Below are 19,021 nucleotides of genomic sequence, written 5' to 3' on the forward strand. Positions count from 1 at the left end.
CAAATGTACTTGAAGCAGTTACCTGTTTTGTTTTTTTTTAACCATGTTCTTTCCACAGATGTAGCAGAATACAGCAGGACTGCTGATTCAGGCTCTTCTTGGTGAAGTCATCATTTTTACATGTATTCATATACTTCTTAAGACAGAACTTTTTGGTTATAAACTAAGACTGGGTTGACAAACTTATACTGTAGCCGACTTCTTTCCTCTGCAAATTCACAGTTGAATTCTGGCTTCAAAAAGTCGCTCTCATAGCATTGTAGGCCTACAAAGTAAAATACAAAATAATTATATGGGATATTTCATCACCTAAGACACTGTTAAAGAATCAAAATACTTACTATTGCATTTGTTATCACAGATAAGTCGGATTGGGGGAGCACATTATTTTCATGGATGACCATTATCTCAAAAACTAGAACCAATTCAGCAAAAGTAATGGGATTTTTCAATTCAACACCCTCAAAATACCCTAAGTACATTAAAAAAACCATGGCACCTAAATTTTTTTTTGTAAACCTGTATTATCAAGCACCCTGTTACCCCACGTGGATTGAGGAGACTGGGTCCTCGCTCTGGAACCACGGCTGCGGCAGGAGCTCGAGGGCGAGCACCTGGTGGCCGGGCCTCCACCCATGGGGCCTGGCCAGGCATAGCCTGAAGGAATAACATGGGTCTGCCCTCCTGTGGGCCCAGCACCTGTAGGGGAAACCATGGGGCTTGAGTGCAATGTAGATCATGTGACAGCTGAAGGCAGCTAGACAGAGAGGATAGGCCAGCCTAAGCCACTTCACAAAAGTATTACATGGATGAAAATCTACAACTGAAAATCTTGCCCAAAAATGGAACTGTACAAGAGAAAGCAACTGAGGATGAAAATGGAGGCTGCAGATCTTATCTTGTCAAACACAACCATCTGCCATCCAAACCAACAAGGAATTTTGGCAAACAAGTGAGATTTTCTTCCATGGTGGTTTAACTATTCAGAATGTTTAAATGGGTGAATGTGTGTCAGTCATCTTTTTGTCAAGAATGTGCAAGAACACATATCACTGAGAAGATTAGGTAAAACATGCTTTACTTTGTGGGATTAAGAATGGGTCCATAACCATCTAATCAACTACTACATAGAAGGTGATGAGAAATACATTAATGTCTATTAGCCTAGTGAGGCAGAAAACATTTTGCTTCAATGATGTTCCTTTTATCGAGCCAAGGCTGGTGTTTGCACAATACTTTATCAAATACTTTTTGGAATAGTCACACTTTTTCGGTTTCACATGGAAATGGTCGTTGTGTGTATACATTGGCATTAAAATTATATTTCATGTGAACCTGTGTCATGCCCGGCTCGTCCGCTCCTCGTGTGTGCCACGGCCCCTGATTACCCACGTGTATTTCCCTGATCGTCTCCAGCTTTGTCTAGTTACTTTGATTAGTCCTGTGTATTTAAGTCCTGGTCTCCCCGGTTTCCCTGGTCCGTCATTGATGTCGTTTGATGTCAGTCAGTGTCCGATGTTCCCCGTTCCCCGAAACCTTTGATTCGCCTGCCCGACGATCGCCCGCTTTGCCAGCGAGATCGTGACAGAATGACGGAGCCCAAAAAGAAGCGGAGAAGGAGGAAGAAGCTCCCTGAAGAGCCGATCTGTCTGGGCGCCTGCTCGCTCTCCAGCCCCTGGCTCCCTCAGGAGGAGGAGCTCGTCCTGGGTCCCGACCTGGGACCGTACGGTCTGGGACCCTGCTCCCTGGCGAGGCTCTGGGCTCCGAGCGAGGATGAAGAGGACGAGCCCTTCGTCTTCCCGGACCCAGAGCCCCTCCCTGTGGAACAGCTGCCGCCCCCCAAGCGGTGCGATAACCGGCCCGAGCGGCTGACAACTTGGGGAGGGTGTAAGGTGGTGAAGGACGCCATCCCGCGAATACCTCGCCCTCTTAAAGGGGCCACGCCCGTATCGCCCGTGGCCCTCGCCGACAGGTACTTCACCCTCCAGGGACTGTCCTGGAGGGTGATGGGGGAACCGGTCCCACAGGGCCCCCCGGAGGGGGAAAGGCTCGCTGCGCAATTGGGGCAGGATTTCGCCTCCTTCTCTCCAGACTCCCCGTATTCAGATCTGGAGAGGATGGCTGAGGACCTCCGGAGGCTGATCAAGCTCCGGAGAGCTCCAGAGGCGCCCCCTCCGCCTGCAGCAGCCCCAGAGGCGCCCCCTCGGCCTGCAGCAGCTCCAGAGGCGCCCCCTCCGCCTGCAGCAGCCCCAGAGGCGCCCCCTCCGCCTGCAGCAGCCCCAGAGGCGCCCCCTCCGCCTGCTGCAGCCCCAGAGGCGCCCCCTCCGCCTGCTGCAGCCCCAGAGGCGCCCCCCTCCGCCTGCTGCATCCCCAGAGGCGCCCCCTCCGCCTGCTGCAGCCCCAGAGGCGCCCCCTCGGCCTGCAGCAGCCCCAGAGGCGCCCCCTCCGCCTGCAGCAGCCCCAGAGGCGCCCCCTCCGCCTGCAGCAGCCCCAGAGGCGCCCCCTCCGCCTGCTGCAGCCCCAGAGGCGCCCCCTCCGCCTGCAGCAGCCCCAGAGGCGCCCCCTCCGCCTGCAGCAGCCCCAGAGGCGCTCCCTCCGCCTGCTGCATCCCCAGAGGCGCTCCCTCCGCCTGCTGCAGCCCCAGAGGCGCCCCCTCGGCCTGCAGCAGCTCCAGAGGCGCCCCCTCCGCCTGCAGCAGCCCCAGAGGCGCCCCCTCGGCCTGCAGCAGATCCAGAGGCGCCCCCTCGGCCTGCAGCAGCCCCAGAGGCGCCCCCTCCGCCTGCAGCAGCCCCAGAGGCGCCCCCTCCGCCTGCAGCAGCCCCAGAGGCGCCCCCTCCGCCTGCTGCAGCCCCAGAGGCGCCCCCTCCGCCTGCAGCAGCCCCAGAGGCGCCCCCTCCGCCTGCCGCAGCCCCAGAGGCGCTCCCTCCGCCTGCAGCAGCCCCAGAGGCGCTCCCTCCGCCTGCCGCAGCCCCAGAGGCGCACCCTCCGCCTGCCGCAGCCCCAGCTCCTGTCCCTCCGCCTGCTGCAGCCCCAGCTCCTGTCCCTCCGCCTGCTGCAGCCCCAGCTCCTGTTCCTTTCACCCTAGTCCCCGAGGTGGTCCCAGACGACTCCATCTTGGCTCCTCCCTCTTCGGAGGTGGAGGAGCTGGAATGGGACCCCTCGGGGACAGAACTTGTGACTCCTTGTCCCTTGCCCCGGCGACGTCGACCCCGACCTAGGGTCGGCCTGTCTGTGTCCCGCAGGGGAAGGGGGCACAGACGCAGGGCTGGGGTCCCGCCCGCCCTGCCCCCTGGCTCGCCCTGCCTCGTCTGCGCTGGGGCTCGGTTGGCGCCCGCGGGTCCTGGCCCTCCGGGTCGGCTGTCGCCTGCGGGTCCCCCTCCGGTGCCTCGTCGCCCTGCCTCGCTCCCCCCTCCGGTACCTGGTCGGTCGCCAGGGGGCTCCCCGACGGCGGCTCCTCGGTCGCCTGCGGGGCCCCCACCTTCGGCCCGTCGGAGGACGTCGCCGCCTGCGGCGGCTCCCCCCCTCGCCTTGCCTTCGCCCTGGCCCCTTCCAGCTCCCTCGTCCCCTTCCCCGGTGCTCCCTCCTGCTCCCTCCCTGGCCCCTCCGCGAGTCCCTCGCCCTGTCTCCTCGGCCCCTTCTCGGTCCCCTCCGGCTCCAGCCTCCCGGCCGCCTGCGGCCCCTCCGGCTGCCGCCCGTCGCCCGCTGGGTCTCCCTCGGGCTCCCCTTTGTTCCCCCTCCTCGTCTCCCTACGCCCCTGCCTTTGTCCCGCCTGTCTCTGCCCCTCTGTTTTCTGCTCACCCTTTCGTTCCGCCCGTCTCTGTTCCTTGTGCCCCGGTGTACCCGCCTTGCACTCCTGGCCCCTTTGTTCCGCCCGTTCCTTCTGTGTCTCCCTTCCTGGTTTGCCTATCTGCTTTCCCGACCCTCTGTCAGGTTTTGTCCTTTGTCTTGTCCCTCACTGTGTTCTGTGCCTCTGTCTCGTTCCCGGTCCCGTGTCATTGATTCTGTTTTTGTTTTTCATGTCCTGTTTTGCCTCGTCCCATCCGTCGCCCCCTTCCTTGGTGTGCCCGGATTAGCGCGCCTTTGGGGGGGGGTTCTGTCATGCCCGGCTCGTCCGCTCCTCGTGTGTGCCACGCCCCCTGATTCCCCGTTCCCCGAAACCTTTGATTAAACTCCCGTTTTGCCCCGTATTTGCCTGTCCGCTTGTTCCTGTTCGCTTGCCTGCCCGACGATCGCCCGCTTTGCCAGCGAGATCGTGACAACATGAATCTTACTTGAATATTTCTGCGCCCAACATCTGTAAACAATATGTTTGCATTTATTTAGTTAGCTGTTACTTTCCTCCATAGCAATGTCAAATTGAAAAACATTTGGAGTCAGAAAGTAAAGCCAGCTAGGCCCAAAGTCAACTGTGAACCATTTGGCATAATTATATGAAATAAAGATCTGGTCTGCCTGCTCTACAGTCTGCTTTTCTGTTCTGGGTATTCTTTCCACATTTTATTACATCCCAGGCAGCCAGAGCTTCACAACTGTCATTTAACTCTTCTATGGAAAGTGACACTACTTTTTAACTTTTTCGTCTTACATTTCATTTTACAATGAGTATCAGCAAACATTTATGCCAATGAGGTTAGGCATCAAGCTTGCAAAAACAGAAAGCTTACTGTTAAAACCAAAGTGATAGTTGAACCAATTATCATGAAACAGCACACAAGTGTTACTTCCTCAAAACCAGCTGGATTTCCTCATTCTAGCTTGGTCTTTGCATGTAGATCTCATGTTTGGGTTTTTTATCAGCAGCATTTGCAAAAGCAGCGATAACTAAGTAAACCTTTCATTTTTCTCGTGGGAACCCCTTGTTGGTATATTTTTTAGGTTTAAGTTTTAGGGTTTTTGTTGTATATATTCACCTTCTGATACAACATATGGCTTTTAGCTCCCATACCACCTCATGTCTTGTAGTCTTACGATTCTCCTTCCTGTCTTCTAAGTAGAAAACTCTGCTGTCTTAAGCAGATATAACTGTTTTGCTCAGAGGATGAGATAAAAACCTTCTCCTTCACAGCATATAAGGTGGCCCAAGTAAAACAGTAGGTGCAATTAGGGTGAACTTCTTTTTTCTCTCCACAGTTCATCAGCTAAGTATTGGCCTATTTAGCAATTTCATTCAGTCTTGTTCTCCGATTCTAAATGCACACACTGTAATCTTATTATTCATAACCATTATATCGGAAAATTACACTCTGTGAAAGGCTGAGAAACTAGTGGAATTTTATTGGGCGAGTATTCATTTTCTGGAATGGATTGGAGGTACCAAAAATTGGCATTTTAGGGAGAAAAAAAGTAATACACAAACTTTTGTTCGAGTTTACTATTGAAACAAAACAAGAGCACAGAAAAAATCACATACACTTGAGACAAGCAATATATTCACTATTAACTTGGAGCTCTTTCAGGATTTTATCTCAGAAAATACACCCCCCTCCAAAATAATACACACACACACACACACACACACACACACACACACACCTACCCAGCTATCCATGAATTTAATTCTATTTGAAGATAATTGTCTGTCTCCTTTCTTGTTGTCAGTTTTGGTTTTGATGTCATGATGAATGTTCTGTTGTATGTGAATTGACTGTCTCTGAAACCTGCTAAGCCTGATGTTAGAATGTGTAAGGACATAAAACTTATAGGTCCTGCAGGCCCAAATCTGATAAGCCTGCATCAGTCTATTTCAGAGCTCCGCTGGCCCAGGCAAGACTGGACTCAACTCTTGAAACCACCCCTTTTAAGGAAGGCAAAGGCCTGCCGGCTCCTGAGAGACTGGATAGGAATAACTGGAGCAACACAGAAAAAGCAAGACTTTTCACCCCCGGAGTGGCCGGAGTTCCACAGTCAATCCACAGCAACAACAGCTGTCAGTCTCCAGACACAGACACATTTTCCACTATAAACAGGATAACTCACCACACATAGATGTTAGGGACAAATACACGCATGTTTGGTCTCGTTTGAATGGGCATGAGATGGCGAATATCATACTCTCAGATTTAAGGCAGTATAACTTTCCGCAAGGGAAATAAAGATAATTTGGCTAAATCCACAAAAATGAGAGAGCCTCCCACATGGTAGAACAAGGGAATTATAACCGCCCCCTAAAGTGATCTGATTGGCTGGGGACTTGAGAACCAAGGCCAGCAATGGCCCTAAAATTAACTATTGACCGAAATTGGTCAGTCTTCAGAGACATGCCATCACCTGGTTGGGATACTTAAGGAAGGGCCTCAGAAGTAGTCGGGGAGTCACTCTGTAATCAGAGCTCCCACAGAGAACTGCGTGAAAGTCCATCTGTAGTCAGATACTTTCCGCAGAACTTAGTGCACTCTCAGCTGAGGAATGTGATTGTTTAATATTGTATTTGTCAAATTGTATTTACAAGTATGTGTGGCCACATGTCAATGATTGGATATTGTAATATGTTTAATAAATGTTGTCTTGATTACTTCATGACTGTCTGATTTGCTAACTTCTTTATAAACTTTCCAGACTGGACTTCGATCCTGATTAGGACTAAAGTGGTAAATACTATCTTACAGCCTCTGGGTTAAATCCCCTTTATCCGGGTCCCAAACTCGACTGCCCAAGTTAAGTTAGGTGGATACCAAAACTACACCTCTGGAGCTCGCAGACGCTCATTAACGGGCCGACTTAACCTCTGAGGTGAACACATGCTGATGAAAGGTACCGGTCTACCCTCTGAGGGGCGTACACACTATGTTCCTAGGCACTGGGCATAGTCCCTGAGACGCTCACATGGTAAGACAATGGGCGGCATCGGCGGAGTCCCTGAGACGAGCCCAAAGTAAAACCTCGTACAAACTACCGCAACAAAAGGTGCGCCGTCACAGCCGCTGAGGTTGACACATGTTATGATATGGGCTGCCCCCGGCTGAGCCTCTGAGGTGGACGTACGTGTGGTTTGGGTAAACATCGGCTTAATCTCCGAGGCACCCACATGCTCAGTAATTGGCAGACACTGAGCCTTTGGGGAATTATATAGGTCGAGGGACCCGAATAATCAGAGGCTGACATTGTCTTAAATGGTGGCGATTTCCGTGCCTCTAAGACAAACCCTGTGGAACAAGCCCACGGATCGCCCTGTCGGCCGAGGCGGATCTGGCGGACTCCTTCATCAGGGGTAAACTAGAGTTGGTAATCTAAAGGAGAGTCTCGAAGTAATCCGAACAACATAACCGTCATGACTACAATATACTGAAATGAAGGTCTTTAATAAAATGGAGTCAGATATGTGTCTAAAAGAATATCTTATACATTAAAAAGGGTAAGTAATTCCCAGGAGCGCTTGGAAGGACCAACACGCATTCACAGCCTTTGGCTGCGCCATTGGATTCCGCCATTGGGCCAGTGGGCGGCTCCCTACAAATGGCTACCAAGAAGGTCTGAGCATCTCTTTGAAAATGTGTGAAGAAAGTGTAAACTAGCTCATCAAATCACAAACCTTCCCCCTTTTATAATATTTCTTACTGAAACTATATACTACATAAAGCCTTACTAAACAGAGAAATCTACTGAAGAGGGAGGCCTTGGGCACCCCTCCTTTCATCTAGAACTTTCCATGGAGGATAGTTATACATACTTTTTCTTGGAGGTACTTCATCAACTTGTCATCCTTGTCATTCTCTTGTCTTGTGGTTGTTCCTGCTCCCATCCTCCAGTCCCCTTGTTGCCCTCCTGCTCCCATCCTCCAGTCCCCTTTTTGCCCTCCTGCTCCCACCCTGCAGTCCCCTTGTTGCCCTCCTGCTCCCACCCTGCAGTCCCCTTGTTGCCCTCCTGCTCCCACCCTGCAGTCCCCTTGTTGCCCTCCTGCTCCCACCCTGCAGTCCCCTTGTTGCCCTCCTGCTCCCACCCTGCAGTCCCCTTGTTGCCCTCCTGCTCCCACCCTGCAGTCCCCTTGTTGCCCTCCTGCTCCCATCCTCCAGTCCCCTTGTTGCCCTCCTGCTCCCACCCTGCAGTCCCCTTGTTGCCCTCCTGCTCCCACCCTGCAGTCCCCTTTTTGCCCTCCTGCTCCCACCCTGCAGTCCCCTTGTTGCCCTCCTGCTCCCACCCTGCAGTCCCCTTGTTGCCCTCCTGCTCCCACCCTGCAGTCCCCTTTTTGCCCTCCTGCTCCCATCCTCCAGTCCCCTTGTTGCCCTCCTGCTCCCACCCTGCAGTCCCCTTGTTGCCCTCCTGCTCCCACCCTCCAGTCCCCTTGTTGCCCTCCTGCTCCCATCCTCCAGTCCCCTTGTTGCCCTCCTGCTCCCACCCTGCAGTCCCCTTGTTGCCCTCCTGCTCCCACCCTCCAGTCCCCTTGTTGCCCTCCTGCTCCCACCCTGCAGTCCCCTTGTTGCCCTCCTGCTCCCACCCTGCAGTCCCCTTGTTGCCCTCCTGCTCCCATCCTCCAGTCCCCTTGTTGCCCTCCTGCTCCCACCCTGCAGTCCCCTTGTTGCCCTCCTGCTCCCATCCTCCAGTCCCCTTGTTGCCCTCCTGCTCCCACCCTGCAGTCCCCTTGTTGCCCTCCTGCTCCCATCCTCCAGTCCCCTTGTTGCCCTCCTGCTCCCATCCTCCAGTCCCCTTGTTGCCCTCCTGCTCCCACCCTGCAGTCCCCTTGTTGCCCTCCTGCTCCCATCCTCCAGTCCCCTTGTTGCCCTCCTGCTCCCACCCTGCAGTCCCCTTTTTGCCCTCCTGCTCCCATCCTCCAGTCCCCTTGTTGCCCTCCTGCTCCCACCCTGCAGTCCCCTTGTTGCCCTCCTGCTCCCATCCCCCAGTCCCCTTGTTGCCCTCCTGCTCCCACCCTGCAGTCCCCTTTTTGCCCTCCTGCTCCCATCCTCCAGTCCCCTTGTTGCCCTCCTGCTCCCACCCTGCAGTCCCCTTGTTGCCCTCTTGCTCCCACCCTGCAGTCCCCTTGTTGCCCTCCTGCTCCCACCCTCCAGTCCCCTTGTTGCCCTCCTGCTCCCACCCTGCAGTCCCCTTGTTGCCCTCCTGCTCCCATCCTCCAGTCCCCTTGTTGCCCTCCTGCTCCCACCCTGCAGTCCCCTTGTTCTCCTTAACATAAATGTACTGTTTTTATACAATGTTTAATACAATGTCTGTTGATGAGCCAAGCGCTGTCTGGCCTAGTTGCATATGTCCCAGCATGCTGTCGTACTGCAGCGGGGGTTCCACGGGGCATTGTGGTGCGTTCGAATATTTCTTTTCTTTTTTTTTTTTTTAAATCAGACTTTATTGAGAATACAGGGCAATTGCAAAAACAGCAAAATACTATACTATAACTTTACTAGGGGGGCATATTTAATCCATCCACCCATCCATTTTCCAAACCGCTTATCCTACTGGGTCGTTGGGGATCCGGAGCCTATCCTGGAAGCAATGGGCATGAGGCAGGAAACAACTCAGGATGGGGGGGCCAGCCCATCACAGGGCACACTCACCCATGCATACATAATGGCAATTTAGCAACTCCAATTAGCCTCAGGACGCTTTTGGACTGTGGGGGGAAACCGGAGTACCTGGAGGATACCCCATAACGACATGGAGAGAACATGCAAACTCCACACACATGTGATCCAGGGGGAGACTCGAATCTGGGTCGCAGAGGTGTGAGGCAGCAGTGCTAACCACTGCACCACCATGCCGCCCCCCATACTAAATATATTAAATAAATAAAAAAGACATCAGAAAAATAAACAGTAGAATCTAAAAAGTAATTTATGCAAAAAGTTTAAAGTACAATATTTTTCTTAGGAAAAAAATTCCAAAAATAAAGATTGAAGTATAATACTGTTCGACCTATTTTAAAAATATTATGAACTTGGTTTTCTTTCTACTAAATCTGCAGCTATGAATATGAAATTTAGTCAGTAACATCAATATATTTGAGGTGAGAAAATGGGAGGTTCAAGGAGACCAAACAGTACATCCCTCCAAAAGAAAACATAATTTTCTTCAATATTGAGTTGATGTATTTTCTTCAAATGAATGTGAAGACTCTACAGGCATGAAATGTTTTTATATCCTTTAGATCTTGGAATGTGATGAGTGCCAAAAGGTAGGGAGGCCTTTGACAGCTGTACAGACACTGGAGTGTATTAAGGTAATCCGTAAATTTTTTTTAGAGACATTAAGATGCTAAATGGCTATAAATAAATGCATGCAGTATGTATATACAGTTCATACTCCAATCTCTACATGTACTTTTACAAATTTCAAATTGTATTTACTAGTATTTACCCCAAGATTAAATACACACAAACATAGTTTGTTTTGTTATAGGTATCTGCTGTGTGGGAGCTGATTGGAATAGATTTGACTGGACCATTGCCTAAAACGACTGATGGCTACCAGTATATCCTTACAGCGACAGATTACTTCTCTAAATGGGTTGAAGCATTTCCTTTGAAAGGAAAGTCTGCAACTGAAGTTGGAAGGCATCTCTGTTCCATGATTTACAGACACGGATGTCCGAAAAGAATTCTGTCAGATCAAGGAAGAGAATTTGTCAATGAAGTAATGAAGTGTCCTTTTAAAGTGCAGGCAGTCAGATATTGGGTTTGGAGTAGACCAGTAGCTTTAAGATGTTTATGACCAAAAAGTAGTATTATCACTGTAACTAAGCTTTATTCAGTACCATTGAGAACACATTTCATTCTTTGTTTATTTACAAATTTATTTATTTAGTATTTAATAACTTTGTTTTTCTTTTAAAGCTCAACCACTGCCTGTGTGAGATGTTGCACATTGAGAGAAGTGTAACTGCAGCCTACCATCCACAAAGAAATGGACTGGATGAAAAAACAAACGACAATATAAAACGGTTGGTGATTTTTTTTTTTGGATGTTTTATTTTTTGTGTGTTGTTACCAGATTTGTTATATTTACTAATTTTATTATTTTTTTATTTTAAATTATCTGTTAAGAGCTCTGAAGAAACTGGTTAACAACCAGCAGAATGACTGGGACATCTATCTGGATGCAACATTATTTTCTTTAAGGTCAAAGGTCCATACAACCACTAAACATTCACCATTTCTGCTTATGTACGGAAGAGAGGCAGTGTTTCCTTCACAGGTTCCCATTGAATTGCCAGTAAGTACAATTACTCATATCTTGTCATAGTTTAGCATAGTTTCTTGTGACAAGGTGATTGCAAGCTAATGAATTGGAGCTTGAACAGCCATGACAATTGCTTCTGAAAACAGCTACGACATGTTCCGTTTTTTATATATCTATTTTATAATCAAATATAAGGTCTTGTAGTTTCAATGCAGATGTTTGTGCTGTTTTTGCAAACTGTCCTGTGGTAGAACTATGTATTGAAAGTTTTCCACAGCTTTCTATGTACATACAGGGGGTGTAAATGTTTTCACCTTTTTATTTCTTAAATTGTTTACATTTAGGGGCAGCACGATGGGTTAGTGGTTGGCACTGTTGCCTCACAGCAAGAAGGTCCTGGTTTCAAACCCGTTTGAATGGGGCCTTTCTTTGGGGAGTTTGTTCTCCCTGTGCACAGTTGTTATAATTTGTATGACTTTTCAAACTGTTTTGTTTCACTTCATGTTAAGGCCATGCAGGACAGGGGAAATGTTAATCATAAATTGTGATTTCTGTCTTGCCATTGTGATCTTACTTGTTAGCTTTCCACAATCATCCTCCCTGATGAAGCAAGTTACGGTGAGTTCAAACAGTTGAAAAACAAAACAATGGAGGCCATTAAAGCTACCACAGAAGAAAATATAAAGAAATCACAGGAAAAGCAACAGGCAGCTTATGTGAAAAGGGTGCAAAAGTTGGAAAATGTTGTACAAAGTTGGAGATGAAGTTCTTTTGGCCAACATAAGAAAATATGGAAGGAAGGGTGGCAGAATGGAACCTGATTTCTCTGGACCATACACTATAGAGACAATCAGTGGGAAAATTGTAACACTAAAAAATCGCGAAGGAGCAATATTGAGAAACAAATATAACATCAGCCACCTGAAGCCATACAGAAGGAGCTCACAACCCACTACACAACCCACTGATCCATTCAACGACCCTCCTTGTGTGGAACGAGTCAAGCCCATGCTAAGACCTCAGCAGTCTTTGGACAAGGCCAATGACCCAGAGGTAATCAAGCACAACTTGAAGAGACCCTCTGTTATTGTTTTTGCCAAAAACATGCAAAAACATATTGATGGCTCAGATGACAGCACCCCTCCCCCTGACAAAAAGAACACAGGCACCACAGGCAAAATACCAACACAGGACAAAAACCCTATATCAAAGAAAACACCCCAAGAAGAAGGTCTTGTCTTGTAACTACAAAGCTCCCAGTTGGCCAGTTTGGCCCTGTCCAGTTGGCCAGTATAGCCCTGTCCAGCGTTTTGTGTATTAAATTTACTTTTTACCTGTTTGACCGGTTGGTCACAAGTTTTACTTGAATTACAGATGGGTGAACAAAATAACAGCATGATCAGACAACTATACACAAAATAGTTAATCTCTAAACAATGCCAAAAATATGTTTATGTATAAACAGTTTTAAATATTAGGAAAGGGTGAAAATAAGTCCACCCTCCGTATATACCATGTTTTATGTTTGCATGAGTTCAGTTTGTCTGCTTCATTACAAATTCTTTAGATATTTCTTGCTTTTGACTGTTAGTCTGATGGACCTCTTTATTGTAACACTAACTGTTTTACATTTGCTTTTTAGTGATGATGCTTTGGGCTGCAAAGGACACTGGGAGGGTTGAAGCAGTTGTTGGCCCATACAAACTGTATGATCATTCTTTTCGCACCCTGCAGGGGAATGAGTGGCTTTCGGATGAAGTAAGAGAAGGAAAATAAGTTGTCCAACATATTAATACTGTAGTTTTGCATGTTGCTTATAAACCTGTTGTCTACAGGTTATTAATGCATATGTGCACTACATTTTGGAGAAACAACAGGCAAGTATCAATTATGACAACAGTTAACATTTGTCCATTTTTAAACTATATATTCAATCTATAAAAGACAAGATTATTTCTTTTTTACTGAAACCAATACACCAGATGTGTGCAGTTGTGGCAACATCTTTGTTTACTGGCAAATTCCGAACTCTCATGAAGGCTACTAAATCATAAAAGTATAACATTTTATATCTTGCATGATTAAGTATTACTAACTTACTCTTACCACTTACCACAGATGAAATTTCCTGTGGTGGAGAAGTGGGCATGCCCCGTGAATGTTGGAGCCCATTGGATACTTGTGGTGAGTGGGAATTAGGAACACTATATCATTGTGAAACAATAAATATTACAATTAAATATTTTTTATATTATTAAAAATATCATAACTAATATTATGTATGTTTGATTGCATCAAAATATTTCTAGGTTGTCGACATTCCCCTCAAAAAAATCATTCTGATGGACCCATTTGGAAATGAAGCCTCCTATGAGAGGAGAATTTTGCGCAACTGGAGGTATCACAGTTCAAGTATATTGAATATTTTCTTTTGGAAAAATTATAATGTCTTTACTTTGTTATATGTAAATGTAATGACCTTTATGTTTTAGGAATTTTATGAAACAGAGAGGGGATGATGAGAACAGAGCAACATGGACAGTAGCAACCCTGCAACACAACAAGCAGAGAGATGGTAGCAGTTGCGGCGTTTTCATTTTGAAGGTAAATGTTTTAAAAACTTTTCATTGATGCTTTTAAACCTATTCCAGTTTATAATTTGTTGTATACAGGTGTTGGTTTTGCAGAAGGAATAATAATGAGACAGCTATCATTGCTGTGTGTTATTTATTTGTTGTTGTGTACAGCGACCTTGAAATACCCAAAAAGCACATTTAAATAAATATTTGTAGTTGTTCTATTGATTTCTTCAGCTTTAGTTCTATACCACCAACATTGTATTTCATGGTGTATTGCATATGCTGAAATGAAAAGATTTATGCTGAACCTCAGTTTAGAATTGAGGATATGTACTCATATTGTGACAAATTTATAGTGATATTGATATACTTGTTTATTCTTTTTTGCAGTTTGCTGAACATCTCCTTTCAGAGGGAGACATCAGTCGAGTTCAGACGACTTCAGATTTTGTGACAAATGCCCGATTGGAAATAGCCTGTTCCCTCCTGGAATATCAGGGTGGGTTCTAGAGTAATTAAATATCCACAATAATCATCTAACTGTGTTGCTTCAGTCATACACATTTCATAATAAAAGCACAAAAAGCTTATGGGAACTTCTGTGTGTGTAGGCAAGGCATTGGACTTACTGTGTCATTTGCTCCATGTTGGAAGGCGATGTTGACAAAAGCCTAATTGAAATGGTAAATTTTTGCAGGTCATTAAATATATACAACAATATATATATAAGTATTACTTATATATATATTGTATTACTTATCAAGGGTTACAGTGTTACATGTACACATTAAAGCACACACTAACAATTGCAGTTACATGTAAATTGTTATGTACATGTAGTTAAACAAACTGTACAAATATTTTTACTTTGTTGTCTGCAAAAGATTCTAATTTATTACTTTTTTATACTTACAGGTCCAATGCGACCACTGCAACAGATGGGCACATTTTCAATGTGCAAATTTTGATCCAAAGAATCAGTTTGCTTTCATTTGTACAAAGTGTTTGTGAAAGTTTTTTTTTTTTCTTTTTGGCTTCAAATAAATATTAAAGTACCAGTACTTTTGTGTTGTCAGTTTGTTCAATTCCACCACAAAATAACATTATACTTTATGGGGTTGAAGTGTGTCATAAAAAAATCCTACCCCACTTTATGGTAGTATAATTTTATGGGGTTGAAGTGTGTCATAAAAAAATCCTACCCCTCGTTATGGTAGCATAATTTTATGGGGTTGAAGTGTGTCAAAAAAATCCTAACCCTCGTTATGGTAGTATCATTTTATGGGTTTGAAGTGTGTAAATAAAATTATGCTACCCTAACATGCGGTAGGGTATTGTTATGTAGTGCAGTTCAATTAAATACCTCCCATTTATACAGGTAGCATTTTCTGATAAGGTATGAAAAACCGATGGTTAAAACTATAACATTGCGCTACGGTAGGAAAATCTGATAAGGTAGGATGAATCGTTAGAACACCCTTACAGCGAAAACTTCGATACAAATATCCAAATTTCTAGAGAAAATACGAAAACTAACCATCGTTACAACGTACAGCGCTCTCCCCGCCCACCACAACTTGTGTCGCTACATCTACCTGTATCTACCTGATCTTCGTCCGACAATGCACATTTGTCTATTGCGTTGCTTGGCATTTAAAGTAAAATTCAAACTTCCCGCATTAAATGAGTTGCCTTGACCGATCGTTACTGGACTGCGTAGTAATGGCTTGTTAAGTGTTGTGTGCGTATTCTTTGTTTATAAAACCTTGTGAAATACCAGTCATGCTGGTAAATGTGAATTCAGAATAATAATGGAAGCAAAGGATTTTATGATTTAATTTGACCAATATTTCATTAATATTTTCAGGCCAAATGCCAATTTGGATGCAAATGTTTATTTTAAAAATCCATTTTGACCAGCCGTTGTGTATTTTTGTTGCCGTTTATCGCCAGCCGGCACTAAGTAATCGTGAGTAATTTAAGGAAAATTTCAAAGATCCAAATGAACTTTGTTGAATTATTTAACAAGTAATAATGTGTTCGTTTGTTTTGTAGTCAATTTAAGGGTCTGTTCTATTAAAGTTTTATCATTTACATGGATATTTCGTGAGTTCTTTCATCCATCTTGCACTATGTGGTTAAAACGTTCTATGCTTATAACGTACATGTTTTTGATATCCCGTCTTGTACGTAGTAACGAGGTCGACTGTATATAGTTTCAGCAAGAAATATTAAAAAAGGGGGAAGGTTTCTGATTTTATGAGCTAGTTTACACTTTCCTCACACATTTTCAAAGAGATGCTATCAGACCATCCTGGTAGCCATTCTAACATCAGGCTTAGCAGGTTTCAGAGACAGTGAATTCACAGGCCATACAACAGAACTTTCATCATGACATCAAAACCAAAACTGACAACAAGAAAGGAGACAGACAATTATCTTCAAATAGAATTAAATTCATGGATAGCTGGGTAGGTGTGTGTGTGTATTATTTTGAAGGGGGGTGTATTTTCTGAGATAAAATCCTGAAAGAGCTCCAAGTTAATAGTGAATATATTGCTTGTCTCAAGTGTATGTGATTTTTTCTGTGCTCTTGTTTTGTTTCAATAGTAAACTCGAACAAAAGTTTGTGTATTACTTTTTTTCTCCCTAAAATGCCAATTTTTGGCACCTCCAATCCATTCCAGAAAATGAATACTCGCCCAATAAAATTCCACTAGTTTCTCAGCCTTTCACAGAGTGTAATTTTCCGATATAATGGTTATGAATAATAAGATTACAGGGTGTGCATTTAGAATCGGAGAACAAGACTGAATGAAATTGCTAAATAGGCCAATACTTAGCTGATGAACTGTGGAGAGAAAAAAGAAGTTCACCCTAATTGCACCTACTGTTTTACTTGGGCCACCTTATATGCTGTGAAGGAGAAGGTTTTTATCTCATCCTCTGAGCAAAACAGTTATATCTGCTTAAGACAGCAGAGCTTTCTACTTAGAAGACAGGAAGGAGAATCGTAAGACTACAAGACATGAGGTGTTATGGGAACTAAAAGCCATATGTTGTATCAGAAGGTGAATATATACAACAAAACCCTTAAAACTTAAAACTAATAAATATACCAACAAGGGGTTCCCACGAGAAAAATGAAAGGTTTACTTAGTTATCGCTATTTTTGCAAATGCTGCTGATAAAACCCCAAACATGAGATCTACATGCAAAGACCAAGCTAGAATGAGGAAATCCAGCTGGTTTTGAGGAAGTAACACTTGTGTGCTGTTTCGTGATAATTGGTTCAACTATCACTTTGGTTTTAACAGTAAGCTTTCTGTTTTTGCAAGCTTGATGCCTAACCTCATTGGCATAAATGTTTGCTGATACTCATTGTAAAATGAAATGCAAGACGAAAAAGTTAAAAAGTAGTGTCACTTTCCATAGAAGAGTTAAATGACAGTTGTGAAGCTCTGGCTGCCTGGGATGTAATAAAATGTGGAAAGAATACCCAGAACAGAAAAGCAGACTGTAGAGCAGGCAGACCAGATCTTTATTTCATATAATTATGCCAAATGGTTCACAGTTGACTTTGGGCCTAGCTGGCTTTACTTTCTGACTCCAAATGTTTTTCAATTTGACATTGCTATGGAGGAAAGTAACAGCTAACTAAATAAATGCAAACATATTGTTTACAGATGTTGGGCGCAGAAATATTCAAGTAAGATTCATGTTGTCACGATCTCGCTGGCAAAGCGGGCGATCGTCGGGCAGGCAAGCAAACAGGAACAAGCGGACAGGCAAATACGGGGCAAAACGGGAGTTTAATCAAAGGTTTCGGGGAACGGGGAATCAGGGGGCGTGGCACACACGAGGAGCGGACGAGCCGGGCATGACAGAACCCCAAGGAAGGGGGCGACGGACGGGACGAGGCAAAACAGGACCTGAAAAACAAAAACAGAATCAATGACACGGGACCGGGAACAAGACAGAGGCACAGAACACAGCGAGGGACAAGACAAAGGACAAAACCTGACAGAGGGTCGGGAAAGCAGATAGGCAAACCAGGAAGGGAGACACAGAAGGAACGGGCGGAACAAAGGGGCCAGGAGTGCAAGGCGGGTACACCGGGGCACAAGGAACAGAGACGGGCGGAATGAAAGGGTGAGCAGAAAACAAAGGGGCAGAGACAGGCGGGACAAAGGCAGGGGCGTAGGGAGACGAGGAGGGGGAACAAAGGGGAGCCCGAGGGAGACCCAGCGGGCGACGGGCGGCAGCCGGAGGGGCCGCAGGCGGCCGGGAGGCTGGAGCCGGAGGGGACCGAGAAGGGGCCGAGGAGACAGGGCGAGGGACCCGCGGAGGGGCCAGGGAGGGAGCAGGAGGGAGCACCAGGGAAGGGGACGAGGGAGCTGGAAGGGGCCAGGGCGAAGGCAAGGCGAGGGGGGGAGCCGCCGCAGGCGGCGACGTCCTCCGACGGGCCGAAGGTGGGGGCCCCGCAGGCGACCGAGGAGCCGCCGTCGGGGAGCCCCCTGGCGACCGACCAGGCACCGGAGGGGGGAGCGAGGCAGGGCGACGAGGCACCGGAGGGGGACCCGCAGGCGACAGCCGACCCGGAGGGCCAGGACCCGCGGGTGCCAACCGAGCCCCAGCGCAGGCGAGGCAGGGCGAGCCAGGGGGCAGGGCGGGCGGGACCCCAGCCCTGCGTCTGTGCCCCCTTCCCCTGCGGGACACAGACAGGCCGACCCTAGGTCGGGGTCGACATCGCCGGGGCAAGGGACAAGGAGTCACAAGTTCTGTCCCCGAGGGGTCCCATTCCAGCTCCTCCACCTCCGAAGAGGGAGGAGCCAAGATGGAGTCGTCTGGGACCACCTCGGGGACTAGGGTGAAAGGAACAGGAGCTGGGGCTGCAGCAGGCGGAGGGACAGGAGCTGGGGCTGCAGCAGGCGGAGGGTGCGCCTCTGGGGATGCAGCAGGGGTAGGGAGCGCCTCTGGGGATGCAGCAGGCGGAGGGAGCGCCTCTGGGGATGCAGCAGGCGGAGGGGGCGCCTCGGGAGCTGCTGCAGGCGGAGGGGGCGCCTCTGGGGCTGCTGCAGGCGGAGGGGGCGCCTCTGGAGCTGCTGCAGGCCGAGGGGGCGCCTCTGGGGCTGCTGCAGGCGGAGGGGGCGCCTCTGGCGCTCTCCGGAGCTTGATCAGCCTCCGGAGGTCCTCAGCCATCCTCTCCAGATCTGAATACGGGGAGTCTGGAGAGAAGGAGGCGAAATCCTGCCCCAATTGCGCAGCGAGCCTTTCCCCCTCCGGGGGGCCCTGTGGGACCGGTTCCCCCATCACCCTCCAGT

At 47.4% G+C, this 19,021-nt stretch overlaps 3 protein-coding genes across 3 annotated transcripts in view; all 3 read left to right on the plus strand.

Annotated features, from left to right (window-relative positions):
• LOC125723191 (uncharacterized protein FAM241A-like) overlaps positions 1 to 19,021 on the plus strand; it is a 229,966-nt gene that overhangs the window by 157,199 nt on the left and 53,746 nt on the right. The gene's annotated exons all lie outside the window — the stretch shown is intronic.
• LOC125723186 (lactose-binding lectin l-2-like) overlaps positions 1 to 19,021 on the plus strand; it is a 114,649-nt gene that overhangs the window by 78,658 nt on the left and 16,970 nt on the right. The gene's annotated exons all lie outside the window — the stretch shown is intronic.
• On the plus strand, positions 10,771 to 14,729 carry LOC125723184 (uncharacterized). Its single transcript, XM_048999599.1, has 9 exons — positions 10,771 to 10,879; positions 10,983 to 11,151; positions 12,761 to 12,876; positions 12,954 to 12,995; positions 13,237 to 13,302; positions 13,428 to 13,516; positions 13,611 to 13,722; positions 14,088 to 14,196; positions 14,613 to 14,729. Coding segments are annotated over exons 2-9 (588 nt in total). The 5' UTR covers positions 10,771 to 10,879; positions 10,983 to 11,150; the 3' UTR covers positions 14,666 to 14,729.

This window comes from Brienomyrus brachyistius, unplaced genomic scaffold, assembly GCF_023856365.1.
Source record: "Brienomyrus brachyistius isolate T26 unplaced genomic scaffold, BBRACH_0.4 scaffold46, whole genome shotgun sequence".
NCBI lineage: Eukaryota > Metazoa > Chordata > Actinopteri > Osteoglossiformes > Mormyridae > Brienomyrus > Brienomyrus brachyistius.

Coding starts and splice junctions, on each gene's coding strand:
- LOC125723184 (XM_048999599.1), top strand. Junction 13,303..13,427: donor GAGCCCATTGGATACTTGTG/GTGAGTGGGAAT, acceptor AAATATTTCTAG/GTTGTCGACATTCCCCTCAA. Junction 13,517..13,610: donor AGAATTTTGCGCAACTGGAG/GTATCACAGTTC, acceptor TTTATGTTTTAG/GAATTTTATGAAACAGAGAG.